This window comes from Puma concolor, chromosome A3 (assembly GCF_028749965.1).
Source record: "Puma concolor isolate L17-30 chromosome A3, mPumCon1.1.hap2, whole genome shotgun sequence".
Taxonomy (NCBI): domain Eukaryota; kingdom Metazoa; phylum Chordata; class Mammalia; order Carnivora; family Felidae; genus Puma; species Puma concolor.
Genome location: NC_141669.1, coordinates 74,263,493 through 74,288,292, shown reverse-complemented (window position 1 = coordinate 74,288,292; position 24,800 = coordinate 74,263,493). Strand labels below are relative to the sequence as shown.

At 38.0% G+C, this 24,800-nt stretch overlaps 1 protein-coding gene across 2 annotated transcripts in view; it reads left to right on the top strand.

The window, feature by feature from the left end:
• Positions 1-24,800, top strand: part of MSH2 (mutS homolog 2) — an 82,411-nt gene that overhangs the window by 49,806 nt on the left and 7,805 nt on the right. For both annotated transcript variants that reach the window (XM_025932036.2, XM_086701150.1), the window contains 4 exons: positions 16,630-16,753; positions 18,231-18,381; positions 21,464-21,561; positions 24,228-24,473. In XM_025932036.2, coding sequence (XP_025787821.1) covers positions 16,630-16,753; positions 18,231-18,381; positions 21,464-21,561; positions 24,228-24,473 — 619 coding nt within the window. The remainder of the gene's footprint in view (positions 1-16,629; positions 16,754-18,230; positions 18,382-21,463; positions 21,562-24,227; positions 24,474-24,800) is intronic.

Below are 24,800 nucleotides of genomic sequence, written 5' to 3'. Positions count from 1 at the left end.
TCCTTAATGCCTATCATTCATTTAGCTCATCCCCCCCCCCCCCAACATCCCTCCAGCCACCCTCAGTTTTTTCTCTGTATTTAACAGTCTCTTATGGTTGGCCTCCTTCTCTGCTTTTATTTTGTTTTTCTTGTTTCCTACTCTTTTTTTTTTTTTTTTAATTTTTTTAACGTTTATTTATTTTTGAGACAGAGACAGAGCATGAACGGGGGAGGGTCAGAGAGAGGGAGACACAGAATCTGAAACAGGCTCCAGGCTCTGAGCTGTCAGCACAGAGCCCGACGCGTGGCTCGAACTCATGGACCTTGAGATCATGACCTGAGCCAAAGTCGGCCGCTTAACCGACTGAGCCACCCAGGCACCCCATCTTGTTTCCTACTGTTGTGTTCATCTGTTTTGTTTCTTAAATTCCACATATGAATGAAATCCTATGATATTTGTCTTTCTCTGACTGACTTACTTTGCTTAGCATCATACACTCCAGTTCCATCCACATTGTTGCAAATGGAAGATTTTCATTCTTTAAAAAAAATATTTTTAATGTTTATTTTTGAGAGAAAGAGAGAGTGAGAAGGGGAGGGGCAGAGAGAGAGAGGGAGACACAGAATCTGAAGTAGGCTCTAGGCTTTGAGCTGTCAGCAACAGGGCCTGATGCAGGGCTCGAACTCACGAACCGTGAGATCATGACCTGAGCTGAAGTCGGATGCTTAACCAACTGAGACACCAGGTGCCCCAAGATTTCATTTTTTTTTTTATGGCTGAGTAATACTCTAGTGTATATACATATCACATCTTCTTTAACCATTCATCAGTCAATGGACATTTGGGCTCTTTCCATAATTTGGCTCTTGTTGATAGTGCTATTATAAAATTGGGATGCATGTGCCCCTTTGAATCAGCATTTTTGTGTCTTTTGAATAAATGTCTAGTAGTGCAATTGCTGGGTCGTAGGTAGGGCAGCTCTATTTTTAATTTTTTTGAGGAACCTATACAGTTCTTCAGAGTAGCTGTATCAGTTTGCATTCCTGAAAATTTGCATTTCTAACATGTACCCAAATGATGCTGCCTGTCTGGGGATCATACTTTGAGAACTACTTGCTAATAAAATAAATTACTCCTAATAAATTAGGAGTGTAATCTCATCTCAAAGTGAGCTAAGTGTGCGATTTCCTTTCACCAATTTGCATCCTACTGCAAAGGCTGCGCTCTTGGGCAATCACTGGGCGTTATCTGGCCAAAAGTTGGTGTATATAAATTGAGAATGTTCGAGTTTCTTAAAATTTGTAGCCCCTCTGTCAAAGTACAGATCTTCTATTGAAAACCCTGTGCAGCTATCTTTTTATCTGGGTCATCACACTGACAGCCTGTCCAGTAGATGTGGAGGCCTGCCTTTTAGGACCTGTCTTCCTCTCCTGCTCTTGGACAGTTTTAAAAGCTGTCTCCGGCAATGAGCTGTTTGTTTTCCTTATACTCAAGATGTGGGCCACTACTATGATAATTACAAGAAGCAGCAGGATGATAAAATGTTGGATACTTTTGAGGCACCTGGGTGGCTCATTCAGTTGAGCATCTGACTTTAGCTCAGGTCATGATCTTGCTGTCTGTGAGTTTGAGCCCCCCATGTCAGGCTCTGTGCTGACAGCTCAGAGCCTGGAGCCTGCTTCGGATTCTGTCTCCCTCTCTCTCTGTCCCTCTGCTGATTGTGCTCTGTCTCTCTGTCTCTCAAAAATGAATAAATGTTATTTAAAAAACTTTTTTTAAATGTTGGATACTTTTGGTTCATATTTTGCCTTTTGATTTATTCCCTCTCTCCCTCCCTCTCCTCTTTCTTGCTCTCCTTCCCTCCCTTCATACAATATTCTGACTGCATAGGTCCAGCCCTTGAGATACATAGCTGCTTGACAGCAAATAAGCCAAAACATTCCCTCACAAATGATGATGTACCAAAATACCAAGATGTAAATTTTTAAAGTATTTTCTTTATTTGAAGCTTTTCTACTTAATAAAGATAACACATCTGTTAGACAAGTGGAACGGGGCACCTGGGTGGCTCAGTCGGTTAAGTGTCCAAGTCTTGATTTCGGCCCAGGTCATGATCTCAGAGTTGTGAGATCAAGCCCTGATTAGGGCTCTACACTAGGCATGAAGACTGCATAGGATTCTGTCCCATTCACTCCATCTCCCTCTCTTTCTCTCTCTCAAAAAAATCCCCAAAAATCAAAAGCAAGTGAAACAAAACTATACGAAGAAGTATAGAGGTGAAAGTGACCATTCTTCCCTCTTCAGATGAACAGTGTTAACAGCCTAATGTGCTTCTTCCAGCTCCATTTTCCTTATTGTGGGTTAAGATGTACTTTTATCTGAAACACTTGATACATATCTGTTAATTTAAACCTTACTGTGATTGTATAAAATAGTTTTTTAGGAGATTTTTTTTTTTTTTTTTTTTTTTTTTTTTAGAGAGAGAGAGGGAAAGAGAGAATCTTAAGCAGACTTCACTCCCAACGTAGAGCCTGACCTCAACTCGGGGCTCAGTCCCACGACCCTGGGATCATGACTTAAGCCAAATTAAGAGTTGGACCCTTAACCGGTTGGGCCACCCAGGCGCCACTTTTTAGTGTCAATTTTTGAATGGTGCTATGGGATTAGAGTGTTGTAAGATTTTGTGTCTGGGAAGAGGAGATTTTAAGAAGGCAAGCAGTGTAATTATATTGATAAAGCCTGGGAAAGGAGAGGTCCTTTGTCCTAATTTTATTGCTGTCACTTAAGATTATGACAAAACTTGATTTCTTAATCTGAAAGTAGTTAACTTTATGGGGGAGAAAAAACTTTTTTTTTTTCTGCTTTCTTTGGTTCATTGTTTGGAAGTCTGCTAGTTAAACTGATAAACAGATTATTAGCAAGAGAACAGATTTTTGGGTTCACAGAAAAATGTGACTCAAGGAGGCTATTAGAATTTGGGGCTTATGTATTATCTTAGTAGGGGAATGGGAGAGGGAGAAAGGGTACTTCCAGGAAAACAAATGACTTTTACAAGTGATTAATGAGCCCTTGAGAGAATAGATTGAGGATATGATAATTTTTACTTCCTTGGTTATGAAACTCCCTGGGAGGGGATTTAACAACAAATTAGTTCTTTTGGGAGCCTCTGTTTTTAGGGAGATAAGAGAGTGCAGAAACAAAGTCTATTCTCAGATGCTTTCATCTTGGAATAATTTTTATGCCACTATAACATATTCTGAACCCCCCTTCACTGTTAAGTACTGTGTCAATAAGTGAGCTGTGGATTTCCTCCCTGCCCCCAGTAGATTATCTGAGGTTAAACTTAGTATTAGTTAGGACTCTTTATTTTTCACATAACCTAAAACTCACTACACCCTGGCTCATGAAATTAAAAGTCTAGAGATAGGGTAGGCTTTAATTTAGAGTTGCTTATCCACCAGCTCAATAATACCATGCAAAGGACCTAATTTCTTGATCTCGTCTATCTTTTGTGATTTTAATACCAACCTAACGCAAGTTCCTCTTTTGGCCCTGCGTTGAGTATCTACCAGTAGTAATTCACGTAACATTCCTAGGAAGAGTCCTGCAGTTTGTTTTGATGGGACCATTTAAGCAGTGCTTTTGGCCAGAGATCCTAAAATGTGACGATGGGCCTAAGATAGCTAGGGATGGGTTATCCCTTTGTTGCAGGTAAACAAAATGAAAGCTCTACTGGGAAGGGGAAGGAGGGAATGAATGACTGTTGTGTAGACAACCAGCCTTGTCTGCTAAGATAGGGTCCTGTAACTGAAGGCTTTCATGTTTTATGGTGTGATGCTGTCTTTTAAATAAATACAATTCCTACTTAAAACCTTCTCTGGATTCTCTAGGGAATTGACCTGATACAATATCTTCTTTATTCTCAGTTACAAACCTTTAAACTTAGCTCGGGGTTATAAAGTGAATTCAACCCTTCACTGTCATTGTAGATATTTGTAGTGAATTTAGGCATTTAAATTACGTGACTCAGAACTACTTTGAGCAAACCTCAAGAGGATAGCAATCATTTCATGTATGATTCCTGAAAGCTTTCCTCATGTTTTCCAGCTGTGCACTTAGGAGCTCATGTGATGAAGGGAACAGTCATTTATTTATTTATTTTTTTAATTTTTTTTTTTTTAACATTTATTTATTTTTGAGAAACAGAGTGAGACAAAGCGTGAACAGGGGAGGAGCAGAGAGAGTAGGAGACACAGAATCTGAAGCAGGCTCCAGGCTCTGAGCAAGCGGTCAGCACAGAGCCTGATGCGGGGCTCAAACCCACGAACTATGAGATCATGACCTGAGCCGAAGTCGGACACTCAACCGACTGAGCCACCCAGGCGCCCCGAAGGGAACAGTCATTTATATGAGTAGTTGCATTATTTCTTTTTTTTTTTCTAGGCTTAGCTTCGTATGTAATACTTAAGGTATTTTTGTGTCTACTTTCCATATATCTTATGGAAAGATTTTCTATTTCTGAAGTATATATAAATGTATCTCTACCACCCCCAGGACAAGGTTCAAAATGGCAATGATTTTTCACAAAAAAGTAAACAATTTCAGTTAGATTGGATGATTCAATGAGATGTATTAAATTTTAAAATTCATTTTATACTATATTTGGGTATTTCATCTTTGAATATTAGTTTTCTTTTTTTTTCTTTTTTTTTAAAAAAAATTTTTTTTTTTTAACGTTTATTTATTTTTGAGACAGAGAGAGACACAGCATGAACGGGGGAGGGCCAGAGAGAGAGGGAGACACAGAATCGGAAGCAGGCTCCAGGCTCTGAGCCATCAGCCCAGAGCCCGACGCGGGGCTCGAACTCGCGGACTGCGAGATCGTGACCTGAGCCGAAGTCGGACGCTCAACCGACTGAGCCACCCAGGCGCCCCTATTTTTTTTTCTTTTTTTAAAATATAATTTATTGTCAAGTTAGCTAACTTATAGAGTATACAGTGTGCTCTTGGCTTTCAGAATAGATTCCCATGATTCATCACTTACATACAACACCCAGTGCTCATCCCAACACATGCCCTCCTCAGTGCCCATCACCCATTTTTCCCTTTCCGCCACCTTCCCCCACCTCCAGTCAACCCTCAGTTTCTTCTCTGGGGAAGAAACTCTATGTAAGAGTGTCTTATGGTTTGTCTCCCTCTCTGTTTGTAACTATTATTTTTCCTTCCCTCCCCCCATGGTCTTCTGTTAAGTTTCTCAAATTCCACATATCAATGAATGAAAACATGATATCTGTCTTCTCTGACTGACTTATTTCACTTAGCATAATACCCTCCAGTTCCATCCATGTTGTTGCACATGGCAAGATTTCATTCTTTTTCATTGTTGAGTCGTATTCCATTGTTTACGTATACCACATCTTCTTTATCCATCAGTTGATGGACATTTGGGCTCTTTCCATAATTGACAGCACTGCTGTCAACATTGGGGTACATGTGCCCCTGTGAATTAGCACTCCTGTATCCTTTGGATAAATTCTTAGTACTGCTATTGCTGAGTCATAGGGTAATTCTATTTTTAATTTTTTGAGGAACCTCCACACTGTTTTCCAGAGTGGCTATACCAGTTTGCATTGCTACTGACAGTGCAAGAGGGTTCCCCTTTTTCCACATCCTTACGAACATCTGTAGTTTCCTGAGTTGTTAATTTTAGCCACTGTGACCAGTGTGAGGTAGTATCTCATTGTGGTTTTGATTTATATTTCCCTGATGATGAGTGATGTTGAGTGTCTTTTCATGTGTCTGTTGGCCATCTGGATGTCTTCTTTTGAAAAGTGTCTATTCATGTCCTCTGCCCATGTCTTCCCTTTTTTTTTTTTTTTTTTGCATGTTGAGTTTGGTGTTCTTTCTAGATTTTCGATACTGACCCTGTATCTGATATGCCATTTGCAAATATCTTCTCCCATTCCATTGGTTGCCTTATAATTTTGCTGATTGTTTTCCTTTGCAATGCAGAGCTTCTTATCTTGATGAGGTCCCAATAGTTCATTTTTGCTTTTATTTTCCTTGCTTTCTGGCATTTGCTGTGGCCAAGGTCAAAGAGGTTGCTGCCTGTTTTCTCCCCTAGGATTTTATTGTTCCCTGTCTCACATTTAGGTCTGTCATCCATTTCGAGTTTATTTTTGTATATGGTGTAAGAAAGTGGTCAGTTTTATTCTTTTGCATGTTGCTGTCCAGTTCTCCCAGCACCGTTTGCTAAAGAGAGTGTCTTTTTTCCACTGAATACTCTTTCCTGTTTTGTCAGAGATTAGTTGGCCATATATTTGTATGTGGGCCCAATTCTGCATTCTGTATTCTGGTCCATTAGTCTATGTGTCTTTTTTTGTGCCAGTACCACGCTGTCTTGATGATTATAGCTTTGTAGTATGGGCTAAAGCTCAGGATTGTGATGCTTCCAGCTTTGGTTTTCTTTTTCAACATTACTTTGGCTATTCAGGTCTTTTGTGGTTCCATACAAATTTAGGTTTGTTTGTTCTAGCTCTAAGAATGCTGGTACTACTTTGATTAGGATTGCATTGAATGTGTAGATTGCTTTGGGTAGTATTGACATTTTAACAATATTTGTTCTTCCAATCCATGAGCATGGAATGTTTTTCCATTTCTTTGTGTCCTTTTCAATTTCTTTCATAAGTTTTCTATAGTTTTCAGCATACAGATCTTTAACTTCCTTGGTTAGGTTTATTCCTAGGTATTTTATGGTTTTCGGTGCAATTGTAAATGGTATTGATTCCTTGATATCTTTTTCTTTTTTAAATGATTATTTATTTTGAGAGAGACAGAGATCCAGCATGAGTCAGGGAGGGGCAAAGAGAGGGAGACACAGAATCCCAAGCAGCCTCCAGGCTCTGAGCTGTCAGCACAGAGCCAGACATAGGGCTTGAACTCAAAAACTGCGAGATCATGACCTGAGCAGAAGTCAAACACTTAACCGACTGAGCCACCCAGGCGCCCCTCTTGATATCTTTTTATGTTGCTTCATTATTGGTGTATAGAAATGCAGCCAGTTTTTGTACATTGATTTTATATCCTGCGGCTTTGCTGAATTAATGGATCAGTCTAGCAGTTTTGTGGTGGAGTCTTTTGGGTTTTCTATGTAGAGTATCATGTCATCTGCAAAAAGTGAAAGTTTTGACTTCTTCTTTGCCACTTTGGATACCTTTTATTTCATTTTGTTTGATTGCTGAGGTTAAGACTTCCAAAACTATGTTAAACAACAGTGGTGTGAGTTGAATATTAGTTTTCACATACACTTACTATTGGTATATCTTCTATTATTGGAAAAGTAGTAATATTAGATAACTTTTTTAAAGTGTATTTATTTATTTTAAGAGGATAGAGAGAATCCCAAGCAGGTTCTGTGCTGCCAGCACAGAGCCCGACATGTGGCTTGAACTCATGAACTGTGAGATCATGACCTGAGCTGAAATCAAGAGTCACATGCTTAACCGACTGAGCCACCCTGGCACCCCTAGATAAATTTTTATTGACAATACTGGGACAGAAAAAATTGAAATAGTTTTTAAAAAGCCACAGTTCCATGATCATACTACAACTAAATGATTATTGTATATGTAAGCTGTAAAGATACTAATAGTATATAAGTGATTCAATATTTTTGTTCTTGGAAATAAATATACATGTAATATATATATAAAGGAAGTATTCATGGGGCGCCTGGGTGGCTCAGTTGGTTGAGCATCCAACTTCGGCTCAGGTAATGATCTCATGGTCCATGAGTTTGAGCCCCACGTTGGGATCTGTACTGGCAGCTCAGAGCCTGGAGCCTGCTTCTGATTTTCTCCCTGCACCTCCCCTGTTTGCTCTTGCTCTCTCTCAAAAATAAATAAAACAGTAAACAAAATTTTTTTAAAGGGAAGTATTCATATTCTCCTACCTAGATTTAATTCTAAATACGTGTTGACATTTTTGCTTATAGTTATCCTTGTTTTCTGTTTTCTGTTTTTATATTTTGATTAAACTATAGTTGACACACTATGTTAATATTAATTTCAAGCATACAACTCAGTAGGTAATGCTATGCTTACCATACAGTGCTATTACAATACCATTAACTGTATTTCCTAAGCTGCACTTTTTGTCATCCCTGTGAGTTATTCGTTCCATAACTGGAAGCCTGTACCTCCTACTCCCCTCTACTCATTTTGCCCATCCCGGACACCCCTCCTTTCTGGCAGTTATCAGTTCTTTGTAGTTATGGGTCTGTTTCTGCTTTTTGTTTGTTGGTGGACCTTTAAGTTGTTTTTAACTCTTGGTTATTATGATTAGGACTTTCATGAGCAGTCATGTACGAGTATTTGAGTATCTGTTTTCAGTTCTTTTAGGTATATATTTAGGAATAGAAATGCTGAGTCATATGGTAATCTTATGTTTAACTTTTTGGGAATCACTAAATTGTTTTCTTTTAAAAAAAATTTTTTTTTTTCAACGTTTATTTATTTTTGGGACAGAGAGAGACAGAGCATGAACGGGGGAGGGGCAGAGAGAGAGGGAGACACAGAGTCGGAAACAGGCTCCAGGCTCTGAGCCATCAGCCCAGAGCCCGACGCGGGGCTCGAACTCCCGGACCGCGAGATCGTGACCTGGCTGAAGTCGGACGCTTAACCAACTGCGCCACCCAGGCGCCCCACTAAATTGTTTTCTAAAGTGTCTGCACCATTTAACATTCCCATCAGCAATATAGGAGGAATCCAGTTTCTTCACGTTGCTGCTAATAATTATTATTTTTTGTTTTTTGGGGTGTTGTCTTAATAGTGGGTGTGAAGTGATATTGTTTTTGTTTTTTAAGGTTTATTTATTTTTGAGAGAGAGAGAGAGACAGAGACAGAGACAGAGTGGGAGTAGGGGAGGGGCAGAGAGAGAAGAAGACACAGAATCCAAAGCAGGGTCTAGGCTCCGAACTGTGTCAGCATAGAGCCTGCCGTGGGCCACAAACCCACGAACCAAGAGATCGTGACCCAAGGTGAAGCCGGACACTCAACCAACTGAGCCACCCAGGTGCTGCCATTATGGTTTTGATTTTCATTTCCCTGGTGGCTAATGATGTCGGGCATCTTTTCATATATTTGGTGCCCATTTATTTGTAATCTTTAGGAAAATGTCTGATCAGATCCTTTGCTCAATTTGAAATTGGGTTGTCTTTTTGTGTTTTGAGTTGTAAGAGTTCTATATATATTCTGGACACTAGACCCTTTTTCTAGGAAATAAATACTTCTTTCTGGGTTTTCTACTTGCCACAAGTTGTTTGTAGTGATTTGCTTTTTTTTTTTTAATTTTTTTTTTAACGTTTATTTATTTTTGAGACAGAGAGAGACAGAGCATGAACGGGGGAGGGTCAGAGAGAGGGAGACACAGAATCCAAAACAGGCTCCAGGCTCCGAGCTGTCAGCACAGAGCCCGACGCGGGGCTCAAACTCACGGACTGCGAGATCATGACCTGAGCCAAAGACAGATGCTTAACCGACTGAGCCACCCAGGCACCCCATTCCCTGTTTATTTTTAATATAATTTGTGCCTCCCCCAACATTTCCTCCCTTCCATAGTTTGTTTTTTAAGGGAATCATCTTATGACTTTTAATTTGTATTTTACAAATACAAATTTTACAAAATTTTATTTTGTATTAATTTTTTTAAAGTAGGCTTCATTCCCTGTGTGTAGCCCAGTGACCCTAAGATCAAGACCTGCTCAGAAATAAAGAATCTGTCTCTTAACTGACTCAGCCACTCAAGCACCCAACTTGTGATTTTTTTAAAATCCTCTTTTGTGTCATTGCTTTTTTGTTTCATTAATTTCAGTTCTTATGCATTTTTTCTATCTACTTTTTTTACTTTAATTTAGTGTTCACTGTTTTTCCAGCCTTTTTCAGTAAGCATTTAAGATTACACTTTTTTTTCTATATATTTAGCTGAATGTATCCCATAAATTTTAAAGGTAAAATCTCTTACTCAGTTTTAAGAATTTTATTCCCATTATCATTTTTTTAGAAATATATGTTTTTTAATTTGTAAGCTTTTAGTACATATCAGTTTCATAAAAGTTCTCAGTGTACTTGAGGATCACTTGTGCTCCCTAATTTTGGTTGCAGAGTTTTCTATATGTCTATTAGGTTAGATAGGGCTTTAGTTGTTTTGTTCACATTGTCTGTATGCTTGCTAACTTTTGATCTGCTGAGTTACTAAGAGAAGTGTGGATTTCTTATAGTTCAGTCCATTTTTGCTTCATATGTTTTTAAGACACAAAGCTATAGTTTCTTTGTGGTGAACTGAACCTTCATCATTCTTTAGAGACAGTATCCTTAGTAATGCTTTTTGCCTTAGATATAGTTTGTCTGATAGTAAAGGGCTATGCCAGAGTCCTCCTTTTTAGTTTTTTTACATGGTATATATTTTTCTGTCCTTTGTGAGTCTTTATGGTTAGAAAGCTTATAGCTGGATTTTATTTATTTTAAATTTATTTTCATCTTAAGAAAAAATTTTTTAATGTTTATTTTTGAGAGAGGGAGAGACCGAGCACAAGTGGGGGAGGGGCAGGGAGAGGGGGGGAGACAGAATCCGAAGTGTGGGCTCCAGGCTCTGAGCTGTCAGCACAGAGCCTGATGCGAGGCTTGAACTCACAAACTGCAAGATCATGACCTGAGCTGAAGTCAGATACTCAACTGACTGAGCCACCCAGGCACACATTTCATGATCTTTTTTAAGTGGCACTCTGGATTTATTTCTACATTATTTTGTGATTCCTATTCTTCCTGGTTCTCCTTATTGCTCTTTCTTTCTTGTATATTGATTGGGCTTTTTAAATTCCATTTTGCCTTTCCTTGTAGCCCCTCCCCCATCCTATCACACATGCACTGGTTTGGAATTTATTCACAAATTTTTACAAAATGTGTATACATAACTCAAAGTCTGTCAGTATCTTCTCACTTAACCCCCCAAATACTAGGACCTTAGGATATCTGAGATCAGAATATATTTTTCTTCATTATTGGCTGGTATTTTAGTTCTGTCTTTTCCCCCCTTAAATTTCCATTCTATACAGTCAGTGTTAAATTTAGATTTGCCCATATGCTTACCAGTTTCTTAGCTATTGATTCCTTCTTCCTGAATATTCTTTAGGAGTTCTTTTATTGGCAGTCTGTTAGTCAGGTTTTGTTTGTTTGAAAATGTGTATTTCACCCATGTTCTTGAAGGATATTTTTTGTGGGTATACATTCCAGGTTGAAGATTAACAGTTATTTTTCCTTAATATCTATGAGATTGTATTGTGCTGTCCCTTGGCTTGCATTATTATTGTTTAGAAGTCTTGGTTCCAGATACTGATTCCTTTAACTGCTCTGTGTCCAAAAGTGGATTTCTTTTTCTTTTTCCTGTTTGGATTTACTGTGTTTTCTTAATCAGAGAATTCATGTCTTTTATCAATTTTGGAAAATTATCAATCATTACCTCTTTGAATGTTGTGCTCCTTCATTCTCTTCTCCTGAAACTGTGTTTGGACATATGTTACACTTTCACATTTTTTTTTCTGCCATGTGTCTGTGCTGCTCTCTTTGTGATTACTTCAGATGTTCCAATTCACTGAGTGTCTCTTCAGCTCTGATATGATGTTTAACCAGTCCATAGGGTTTTTTTCTTCAGTGATTACATTTTTTATTTATAAAAGTTATTTGGTTCCTTTCTAACTCTGCCTAGACCTTTTTTTTTTTAAATAATATTTTGTTCTTTGCTCATGTGTTCCATTCTCTATTATATTACTTTAAACACTTTAATATACTTAAAAACATTTTTTTAATGTTTATTTATTTTTTAGAGTGAGAGAGAGAGCGCACAAGTTGGGGAAGGGGAGAGAGGGAGACACAGAATCCGAAGCAAGCTCCAAGCTTTGAGCTGTTCGTACAGAGCCCGATGTGGGGCTCGAATCCATGAACCCGCGAGATCATGACCTGATCCGAAGTCGGTCGCTTAACTGACTGAGCCACCCAAGCGCCCCAACATTTTAATATACTTAACATTCCGTGTCAAAAATTTCTTGGTTTAAATCTGCTCCTTGTTTCTGCAGAGGTTTTTTTTGTTTGTTTTGTTTTGTTTTTTGTGTTTTTACTCTCACTGTTGGTGGCTTCTTTCCTTGTCCATTGTTTATTTTAAATGTTTATTTATTTATTTAGAGGGGGGTGGGCAGAGAAAGAGAGGAAAGAGAAAGAATATCAAGCAGGCTCAGTGCTGTCAGCATAGAGCCCAGCGTGGGGCTCAATCCCCTGAACCTTGAGATCATGACCTGAGCTGAAATCAAGAGTCAGACTCTTATGCCCCTGTTATGTATATTTAGATTACGAATTCTCATCTATTTGGGTTCTGTCTGTGCAGATTATACACCACCCCCCATATAAAATTTGCCCTTTTGCTTTTGCCATATGTCCCACATTGTAATTAAGCCAGGAATACTTTTCTTTTTTAAATGTATTTATTAATTTTGAGAGAGAGTGCAAGCAGGGGAGGGATGGAGAGAGAGGGAGAGCATCCCAAGCAGGCTCCATGTTGTCAGTGCAGACCCTGACACTGGGCTCAAACTTCAGAACCGTGAGATCATGACCTGAACCAAAATCAAGAGTCGGATGCTTAACAGATGCTTAACTGACTGAGCCACCCAGGTGCCCCTGGTACAGGTAATTTGATTCAAAGGTATCTCTTCTTTTCTCTGGTATATTGTTTATTCATATTTAAATGATAGTATGAGGATCTTTCTTTCTTTGTTCTTTGATCTTTTTTCTGAATTTCATCTTCCCATTTTGGAGTTCCAAGCCTGGGTTTCTTTTCCTCCATCTTTTTTGTGTAGTCTGATGTAATGAGAGTGTGGGTTTTCCTGGTGATAGGTGGGTGATGTTGTTGGAAAGACAACTAGAGACTAAAGGTCATATGTCTTGGTTCTGGGTTAGAATACTGAGTTTGGTGGTATATTCTAATATCCCAGATTGTTTGGGAGGGGTGATGTCTTGCTGAAGGGTACCCTGTTTGGAGTGTGGGCCTAGAGTGTTTTAGTGCATTAGGACCCAGTCATTCGCTTTCCCTGTTTCACTCCAGTCTCCTCAGCAGTGCTTTCACTACAGTATTTCCCCTTCCCGAGGAAGGAAAATGGAAGGATACCCATTCAACTTTCTTCTCTCCAGATTTGGGATTACTAGTGATGATTCTCAGGGTTAATTTACCAATGAATGGGCTTCTGGAAGGTGGGGGTGAGGAAAGGAATATGATTTGGCTCTGCATCACTTCTTTTTAAGTTCATTGGAAGAGGCAAATTCTTTAGCTATGTCAATCCACCCTCGTTGCATTATTTTCCCTGAAATTATCCTCTTAGTTCTTGTTTCTGCATCATCTTCACTGTCTGTTTGAATAAACTGTATAATATTACTGAGGTACCATTGTGCAAATATTGTGATGTTTTATCATTTCTGGGTTCTGCTGTAACAGATAAATCTGCAGAGATCTTATTCATCCCTGTGTGGCTTTGCATCTGTTGCATTATTCCTTAGGTTGAATTCCTGGGAGTAGAATTGCTGTGTCAAAGGGTGTAACAAATATCTCTGAATCTTGTCGAATATTGCTTTTTTTCTAAAGGTTATAACAACTTAGGTTCTCACCAGAAATGAATGAGTACACTAATTTCACTGTAGCCTCATTAGTATTTGATGGTAATATTTTTCTTAAAAAAAAAATAGCTGTAGAATAAGATCTTAAGGTTGCTTAAATATTCATATCTTTTACTGTTGAGCTTTAGCATTTTCCTGTGGTTTAGTTTACTACTTATTTTACTACTTACTTTCTCATTTGTGAGTTGTATGTTTTCATATTTGCCCATTGAATGACCTTGATATTTTTCTCATACATGCAAAACCAAGTTCCTTTATAAAAGAAAGTGTTTAACCTTTCTATTTTTACATTTTTTTACAAATATAATTAAATCTCTTATCAGTTTCAACTGAGAAATTTATGTAAATTTATGTGATAAACTGAGAAATTAAGCTAACTTTTTTGGTTAGCTTTTTGTAATTTTAATTCCTTTTTCTTGTGTTTGCCTTTGGTATGTGAGGAAGGTGTGTTCTCATTAAGTAGAAAGTAATTGGAAAGAAATTATATTAACCCCATGTACTAAGGTGTTTTGTTTTTTTAGAGAGAGAGAGAATGTGGGGAAGAGGGTCAGTGGGAGAGAGAGGGACAGAGAGAGAATCTTAAGTAGGCTTCACACTTTGTGCTGAGCCTGACAACCCACGGTTCTGATGCCAGGACCCTGGGATCATGACCTGAGTCAAAATCAAGAGTTGGATGCTCAACCAACGGAGCCACCCAGGCACTCCGCCAACCCCCCACCCAATTTGTTTGCTAAATTAAAATAAATCTCCTTGGGACACCTGGGTGACTCAGTTGGTTAAGCAGCCAACCCTTGATTTCGTCTCAGGTCATGATCTCATGGTTCATGAGTTCCAGCTCTGCACTCACCGCGCCTGCTTTGGATCCTCTGTCTCCCTCTCTCTGCCACTCCCCCATGTGTGTGCCTACTCTGTCTGTCAAATATAAATAAATGTTAAAAAAAAAAAAAAAGAATATCTCCTTGTCTTCAAGTAGGCTCTATACCCATTGTGGGGCTTGAATAGGAGTCGCATGCTGTACTGACCAAGCCAGTCAAGCGCCCCTAATTTTTTTTTTTTAAGATTTTATTTTTAAGTAATGTCTATAGCCAATGTGGGGCTTAAATTTGCAACACAGAGATCAGGAGTTGCATGCTTCCCCAACTGAGCCAGCCACACACTCCTCCCCTAATCCTTTTTAATAGTTCTTAATGGCTGTAAGGATATGCTTCATTCATTTTTAAAAATATTCTAATTGTCTCTGGTTTTTAGTCATTTTGTTTCTTTTTTTTTATTTTTTATTTTTTAATTTTTTTTTTCAACGTTTATTTATTTTTGGGACAGAGAGAGACAGAGCATGAACGGGGGAGGGGCAGAGAGAGAGGGAGACACAGAATCGGAAACAGGCTCCAGGCTCTGAGCCATCAGCCCAGAGCCTGACACGGGGCTCGAACTCACGGACCGCGAGATCGTGACCTGGCTGAAATCTGATGCTTAACCAACTGCGCCACCCAGGCGCCCCTTAGTCCTTTTGTTTCAAAAAGGGATTCCTATTGGACTGTCACTAGGAATGAGGAAATGCTAATGTTTGATTTAGTTTCCTCTTTTCATAGTTTACCTTTTTGCTTACCAATCGTTTTAAATATTCCAATAAGCAGTTTATATATATAAGTCCTCTATAGTGGGGTGTGTGGGTGGCTCGGTGGGTTAAATGTACAACTTTTGATTTCGGCTTAGGTCATGATCTTGAGGTTGGTTGGTTTGGGCACCATGTTGGGCTTTGCGCTGATTGTGCGAGGTCTGCTTGGGATTCTCTCCCTCCCTCCCTCTCTGCCCCTCCCCACTTGCTCTCCCTCTCTCTCAAAACTAAATAAACAAAAATAAAAAAATAAAAGTCCTATATAGGGCACCTGGGTGGCTCAGTCCATTGAATGTTGGACTCTTTATTTCGACTCAGGTCATGATCTTATGGTCGTGAGATCATAGCCCGAAGTCAGGCTCTGTGCTGGGCATGGAGCCTGCTTAAGATTCTCTCTCCCCCTGCCCTTCCCCAACTTGTGAATCTGCATGGGTGTCCTTGCTCGCGCTCTCTCTCTCTCCCTCCCTCCCTCCCTCCCTCCCTCAAAAATATATAAATAAGTAAATTGTGAGTTTAACATAAAAGTCTTATATAATTAAGACTTTGTTTCTAAATACCTTGTGTATACATTTGCCATTGTAAGTGAGATCTTTCATTATGATTTCTTGCTGGCTGTTATTGATAAGAATTTAGGGGAAACAAAGTACTTGAGAGATTTTGATGAACTTACCATTTTAAGAAATAAAATTCTATAGTTTTTTTGGTAAACTTTGAGATCTTAAGATGCATCCTTGGTTTGGGTAAAAACTACACATTCTGTTATAGGCTATGAACATTGAACATTGTTTAGTAATGTTTAGGAAGAATGTAGTGAACATTGTTTAGGGGGAACTGTAATTAAAAATACTGAATGCTGCTAGTGAAAGAAGCACTGCATTTTTTCATCCAAGTAACTTTTGGACATCTAGAGCTCTATAAGCTCCTTATAAACAGGATTTTACATCTCCTAATAAATAGAAACTCTTTAAAGTATTGGCTGAGTAACTTAAAACATAAGTTTAACTCAAAACACAGTGACATTTAAATGAAAGAAAATACATTGGGATTCTTTACCCATCATTTATAAAATGTAGCTATTCTTGGGGCTATTCTCGGGGCGCCTAGATAGCGCCTAGATAGCTTAGTTGGTTAAGCTTCCAACTTCAGCTAAGGTCATGATCCCACATTTGGTTTGTGAGTTCCAGTCCCGCGTCGGGCCCTGTGCTGACAGCTCAGTCTGGAGCCTGCTTTAGATTCTGTGTCTCTCTCTCTCTGCTTCTCTGTCTTAAAGAATAAACAAACATTAAAAAAAAAAAATGCTGCTCTTTGTTCTGTCCGTAGGTGGAAAACCATGAATTCCTTGTAAAACCTTCATTTGATCCTAATCTGAGTGAATTAAGAGAAATAATGGATGACTTGGAAAAGAAGATGCAGTCAACGTTAGTAAGTGCAGCAAGAGATCTAGGTAAGAAGGGTTCATTGGAGGTTTTTGTCTATACAGTATCCACACTGGTGCCAGAATTACTTCCCAGGAGGACACAGTGGATCTTGCCAGTTCCTTGTTTAAATTGCCAGGCTTTTCTTCTGCACAGTAAAATTACAAACACTTCAGGTTAACATACAGGAATACTTTGCATTCAGAGCCACACCCTCTTCCAGACTTCTCTCTTACTAACTCGCTAACCCAAGGATGATCCCACATTCCTTCCAGACAGTTCAACCAAGAGTCCCTTGCATCATTTCCTTTAAACAGGGTCTGCTTTAAACGTCACCTCCACTACAAGCCTAATTCTACTAGGAATAGTTCGTTGATTTGGCTTTGAGGTTCCCTACTACTTCAGTAACTTCAGCTTTTTTTTTTTTTTTTTTTAATGGCTGCCTTCCCTACCAGATTATTAATTCCCCCAATTAGTCTCAGACTATTCACACAGATTTGTTCTGAATTTGTAAACCTCTTTGCTTTGAGCATCTCTCACATGTATGTTAAATGAATAAATAAATCTTAGCATATTAGAAGACCCCTTGAGCAGTAATACTTAAACTTTTGAAGAATCTGATGAAAGTTATGAATCCTCTTTCCTGAAATATGTCCATACCTACATATACAAAAAGTTTTGCAAATAGTTTCCATGGAGAATTCATGTATGGACTAGACCCTAGGTAAAGAATCTTTGCCTTACTTTACTTCTCGTTTCATAGCGCTGTCTACATTTTTTCTACAGTCTCTTTCCTCTCCAGGACAGTGATTTCCTCCCCAGTCCAGTGAGGTCTGTCTTTAGTTGTTTGCTGCTACTGATATTTCATAGCCATGCTTTAGCAGTTAAATTTGTAGGTATGATCTCTCTTCTGGTTTGTACTCTAAAGATCACATTGATGTGCAAGATGATGAGGACAGACTTAGAGAAACTTAAAAATCTTAGGTGTACAAACTCTAGCTGATTGATAATTGCTTATTTTGTGAAGTTTCCTACCCTTAACAGAAAATACATGTTATAGTTTTTCTAGAGTTTCATTGTCAAGAGTCTTAAGTTTTTGTTTGGAAAGTGTATTTGTTCACTTTAATCATCCTTTATAATAGTTCCAGAGAAATGGTTTAGTGAAGTAAAGAACCCTGGTGCAGAACTCTCCAAGGGAAGGGGCCATATCTTAGCCCACTGCTGTACTCTGCACCTTCGGATGGATATACCCAGAAAGCGCTTCGACATCAGAAGCTAATAACATTAATGCAAGAGTTTAAGGATTTTATAGACAGCCTTCATTCATGTAGTTTTTGAATGAAGTGAAGTTTGACTCTTTCCCAGTTAATCTTGATCATTTCCACTACACTGTCTTGCCATAAAAGTATGTTTTTCACCATTTAGAGTTAATTATTTTAAACATTTTATTAAAAAATGGCTCTAGACATCTGTAACATACTTTTTCTTTATTTCCTTATCCTGAAGGCTTGGATCCTGGCAAACAGATTAAACTGGATTCCAGTGCACAGTTTGGTTATTATTTCCGTGTAACGTGTAAGGAAGAAAAAGTCCTTCGTAACAATAAAAACTTCAGTACAGTAGATATCCAGAAGAATGGTGTTAAATTTACCAACAGGTTTGTATTTATATTACTTTATTAAGTCTTCATTAGTTCCATGGAACTAAATTGTTCTGTGAAATGTGAATGCTGTATGATAAGGAAGTTTTACCTTATTAATTGATACAAGGCATAAGGTAAGAGTGAAACATTATTTTCTTATAAGTGCCTAGTCAGGTGTTCCAACACCCCCGTGTTAAATAACTCTTCTCTTCCTCATTGACTGAAGTGACACTTTGGATCTGTTTTTAAGATTCTTTCACGTGTCTGTCCCATAATTCTTTTGTCAATATGAAATAGATTAATTATATTACAGTTATTTATACTATACTTCCATATCTGTTAGAGTTAGTTCCCCATCATATCTCTGCTTTATAGTTATTTTCATGTTTGGTTTTTCTAAGAAAACTTTGCTATAATTTACCAATTAAAAAAAATTCTGCTATATCAATTGGATCTATAAATTAGTTTAGGGAGATGCCTACCAGCCTTAGCAAGGTCACTCATTAGATTATTGCTTTTTAAAAAATTTTTCTTTCTGGCGACGCCTGGGTGGCTCAGGCAGTTAAGCGTTTGACTTAGGCTCAGGTCATGATCTTGTGGTTCGTGGCTTCGGGCCCCACGTCAGGTTCTGTGCTAATAGCTCAGATCCTGGAGCCTGCTTCAGATTCTGTGTCTCCCTCTCTCTCTGCTCCTCCCCTGCTCGTTCTCTCTGTCTCTCTGTCTCTCTCTCTCTCAAAAATAAACATGGACAAAAGATTTTGCGAGTTTTTCTTTTCCTTCACTGATGTTAAGTTTCTGAGGCAAATTATGTATGGGTGAAAAAAGAATTATTTTAAAATAAATCTTCTGTGGAGCTCCTGGATAGATCAGTCGGTTAAGTGTCCAACTCTTGGTTTCAGCTCAGGTCATGATCTCACGGTTTGTGAGTTTGAGCCCCGTGTTGGGCTCTGTGCTAACAGGGCATAGCCTGCTCTCGATTCTTTCTCTCTCCGTCTCTCTCTGCCCCTCCCCCACGCTTGCTCTCTGTGTCTCTCTCTCAAAAATAAACTTAAAAAAATTTGTTTTCATAAAGAAAATAAATCTTCCATTACTTGGGTGGGGGCATTTATCTTTTTCCTTCTGTACTATATTAGAATTTATGGCAGCCTAACACCCACCCCTCTTCAATAGTCCCTGTACTTTACAAGTAGTTTTTGTATATGTGATCCCCTTTTATCCATTTATTTAGCAAGTCTTTGAGTGCCTCTTATGTGCAGACATTATTCTAGGTGTTCAGACACCCCAGGAATGAAAACAATCCATCTGTTAGATTTCTCATTACAGTTCTGAAATAAGTAGGTTTATTTCTCTCATTTTTTACATGAAGCTGAAACTCCCAATTTCCCAGGGTTAGACAGCTAGCAACATTAGATACTCACTCCTAGATCTCCTGTAGCTAAATTTAGTAGTAGTTGTTTTTCCAGTAAACTATCCCTGACTCAAGAAATATATATGTATATTTTGGCTTAGATAAGGCAGAACTTGTGGGGTGTTATAACCGTCTTTGAAGCACACCATTGATTAATTTATAATATATGTAGAAGAGATAGAACTGATTGCATTTATTCCAAAAGTTGTGGAAAATTTATTAATTCATTTTGGTCAACAAATGAAACGTTTACTGTGTATCTGAGTCTTTGATCATATAATTTTCCTTCTTCCTTTTTTTTTTATTTTTTTATTTTTTTAATTAATTAATTTTTTTTTCCAACATTTATTTATTTTTGGGACAGAGAGAGACAGAGCATGAGCGGGGGAGGGGCAGAGAGAGAGGGAGACACAGAATCGGAAACAGGCTCCAGGCTCCGAGCCATCAGCCCAGAGCCCGACGGGGGGCTCGAACTCCCGGACCGCGAGATCGTGACCTGGCTGAAGTCGGACGCTTAACTGACTGCGCCACCCAGGCGCCCCGCTTCTTCCTTTTTTTTGTAATGTTTATTTATTTTTGAGAGAGAGAGAGTGAATGTGGGGGAGGTACAGAGAGAGAGGGAGACCGAGGATCTGAAGCCGGCTCTGCACTGACAACTCACAAACCACAAGATCATGACCTGAGCTGAAGTCCAACTGAGCCACCCAGGCGCCTCTATGATTTTCCTTCTTAAAAACTTCCAGTGTCTGTCTGCCATCCAGAAAAATCTGGAACTTGTATTGTAACCTGCACAGTCTTGTCCCTGGCCCCCTCCACTTTCCTCTCTTGCTACTCTTCCTTCACATAGTGGTCTCACTTTTATAATATCTTTGCCTCTTGTTTTTCTTCCTTTAATTCTTTCTCTTTGCCTGTTTCATGGTCTGCTGCTGCTCCTTGCCTGTGCACTGTTCTTGAGCTGTGTATGTGTATTATGCCATTGGCTAATCCATCAACTTCACAATTATTGCCTTGGTTGATGCCCTCCTTCATCTAGTGAATGCTTCCCCCTTTTTGTCTTCTCTGTGCCCCCCATCTTGTTTTTTTGTTTTTAAGTTTATTTATTTATTTGTTTTGAGAGAGAGGCAGCATGAGTAGGGATGGGGCGCAGAGAGAGAGAGAGAGAGAGAGAGAGAAAGGATCTCAAACAGGCTCTGTGCTTTCAGCGCAGAGGCCAATGTGGGGCTTGAACTCACGAAACCGTGAGATCATGACCTGAACCGAAACTGAGAGTCGGATGCTTAACCGACTGAGCCCCTCAGGCACCTCATTGTCTTTTTGTTTTCAATGTCCTTCCCTTCCTTTGATATTAGTGAATGTTTTTCCTTCACTTTATTATCTTTCTTCACTTTTTATTTCAACCTATAGTTTCATTTTTTCTTAACTCAATGAGATTTGGTTTTCAAAACATTTTCCTTACTTTGACAGCCTTCAGTATCAAAAGAAGGGCTCTTCTAAACAGCGTAAATGTTAACATAGTGAATTCCAGCCACATCTTCTCCTAATGAGTTGCCCATTTTCTACTCACATTTTCATTTTAATTATTGTTTTGGTTCTTTAGAGGATAGATACTCTGTATATATTTTATGTAGTATGTATTACCTCCAGTAGATGTTTTGATATTTTTAATAATATCATTATCTTGATTTGCAGTAAACTGACTTCTCTCAATGAAGAGTATACCAAAAATAAAACTGAGTATGAGGAAGCCCAGGATGCAATTGTTAAAGAAATTGTCAATATTTCTTCAGGTAAATTGAATAGACCAGTACATTAACTGTTCTGAATGTAATCTGGTTTTTAGTAATAGAAACATCAGGATGTTTGAAAAGTGGTTTTTTTTAACAGCTGTTAAATGTTGTGACTGTTTATTATGTTAGACTGCGTATAAGTATTTTATAGGTATTGTGGTGGGACAAGTAGCTGGAAGTTACTCTTGTAAGTAGAAAGATAAGTTAGTGCAGGCTAAGGAATGCAATGGGAACAGCCTGAAAAACAGATATACATAAAAGTGCAATTTATTGTTTTGTTTGTTTTTTTGTTTTTAAAGCACAAATTTATTGTAACAAGGAAAAGAAACACCAAGGGCTACAAGGCACTAATAATGTTAGATTATCTATGGGTTCATGCTCTAAGTTTTGGAAATAAGTACCACTGAAAAACAAATAGAAATTACACATGAGGCAAGAAGCCTTCTTTTGGGTTTTGTGTGCCGTTTTGCAGATTTCCAGAGTTTATTCTAGAGGGCACTGTTGAGCAGACTGCATGACGTGACACTGGTATTGCCTGTAGTACGGAATGAATGTGTGGTTAGCACAGGGTAGGGCTGATATGTTAAACTGGAAGGCTTTGCCTGTCATCACGGACACTTTTATTGTGCCTTTCAAAAAGATAACCAAAGAACTGCTTCAAACAAGTGATCAAAGTTGGCATCATCAATAATGGGACAAATGACATCATAAATAATGCTTCCTGATGTGATGTAGAGGGAAGAGCACGGTACTGCCCATGAGGTATTCTTGACAAAAATGTTTAACGTGATAATGAGTGAGAAGGGAAAAACTTAGATAAATTTAGATTTGTGAGACACTACTTTTAAGGCCTGTACTCTTTAAAAATGTGTGTGTCGTGGAAGCAAAAAAGGAATGGGCAGGATCTGTTCTATCTAGATTAAAGAGACACGGCAAGCAAATGCAGTAGACAGTCCTTGATTGGACCCAGGACTAGGAGTTGGAGGTAGGGAATAGCTATCAAGAACCTTCAGACAAATTGGCGAAGCTTAAAAGGAAATAATACGGTATTGGTGTCCTATTTCTTGGGTTTGTATTGTGAGTAAGTAGGAGGGATGTCCTTGTTTTCATGCTGAATTATTTAGGAGTAAACAGTCATTTGAAAACTGTGTGTTTATATAATTCTGTAAATTATTTTACTATTAGCAGTTTTCATAGTAAATCAGAAATATAAAACTTAAAGGGTTCTAATACACTTTATATATTGGTGTTGAGGTGAGTGAGATTTGTAAAGATTACATTTTTGCTTGGCAGTATCAGATAATCGTGGCATGACAGTCTCAGTTGAATTACATTCCTGAGTCTAGATTGCGTTTTTAAGGATGCTGTAAATACTATATATTCACACTTCCTTAAAAAAAAAAAAAAATTACTAGCTCCTATTCATCAAGCACCTACTAGGTTAAAGCTGCTAGCTTTAAACATTTAAATGGAAGGTTTTTTTTTTATTTAGAGTTACCTTGAATTTAAATGAAGCCTTTTCTTGTCTAATATATGCATTATTTTTATTTTAAAATGTAATGGATCATTTTTGTAGTTTTCTATCTTAGCTATTACACCAGAAAAGGTAATGCTGTTAAGAGCCAGATGATGTAAGATACCAAGTATAGACTTAAATAAGAGGCTTCGGTTTTCCTTTTTTAAAGTAATTACAGTAAGTACTCCATTAATATTTAAGTAATTTCACAGGTTCTTGTTCCTACATTATAGAGTAGTGTGAGCTGTTTCTTTTTTTAAAAGAAGTACATGTTAGGTAAAACGGAATAAATTTGAAAATGGTGAAACAGTAAGAGAGTTATTTGTATTCAACCATTCATAAGTTAATTTTTATTTTCAAAACATTTTATCACTTTTATGGGAAACAAGGGAATCAAAGATGAATTATATATCCTGCCATTTGATTAAACTCATAAATGTTTTTCTAAAACACTGTTCTCTTGAATGTCCTTTGAAGCTTTTGACACACTGATGCCCGTGTGATAGTTCTACATAATGTGTGTGTGTTATGTTACACCAACTCCTCCAAGCTATTAAAATTTAGAACCTATTCTATAAGTTTTGACCATTTTTATTGCTTAAACATGCATTGCCTGGCATGTGTCAGGGACTTTTTAGTGTACATAATAGCTTTTAGTATTAATGTTCTTGGAGAGGAGAATCTCATTGAAAGTGTTTTAAGTGACAATTAGGGATCTAAATTATGCTAAATTTCAACTGCATGTGGTACTGGTGGGAAGAAAAAACTCAAGTAACAGTTATATGGTCAAGTTTATACATGCACAGGCCTTGATGGTCACATTATTATATTTTAAACCTAGTATTTGTATGTTTCCTAAGATAAGCAGCTGTGTGCTTTTTAATTTTAATGGATTTCGGTAAGGGAAGGCATCACACTCTATTTTTGAAATCCATTCATACTAGGGGAAGATGTAGTAATACATTTTAAACTCGTGAGGTTTTAGGTATTCCTTTCAAATTTAGCATGGCAAACTTCTGTTAATATTTTAAGTATATAAATTAGAAAATGGATTTTAAATTCCCAAATAGGGAAGTTAAACATATTTCTGTGGCTGTTTATATGTATTTTTTTTTCAGTATTCCTATGCACATTTTCTGTTTTTATACAGGTTATGTAGAACCAATGCAGACACTCAATGATGTATTAGCTCAGCTAGATGCTGTTGTCAGCTTTGCACATGTGTCAAATGGAGCACCTGTTCCATATGTACGACCGGTCATTCTGGAGAAAGGACAAGGAAGAATTACGTTGAAAGCATCCAGACATGCATGTGTTGAAGTTCAAGATGAAGTTGCATTTATTCCTAATGATGTTCACTTTGAAAAAGATAAACAGATGTTCCACATCATTACTGGTAAAACAAAAAAAAACCCCAAAAACATCTAATTTATGGGCTTTTTGGGGGTGGGGTGGGTAATGTTTCCTTTTTTTTATTTTGGAGTGGAAATATTTAAGACTGATGAAGCAAATTCTAATCCTTGATGTTAGAAAAACAACATTAATCATACTGGTTAGTAATATATTCACATTTGGGTTACAGGGAAGATTTGGAAGGAGGGGGAGGCCCGTATGAGAGAATGTCATCTTTATATAAAACTTTTGTTCCAAGGGGTTTATTAGTGTATTTAAAAATGAATTTTCCGGAGTGCCTAGGTGTCTCAGTCAGTTAAGCGTCTGACTC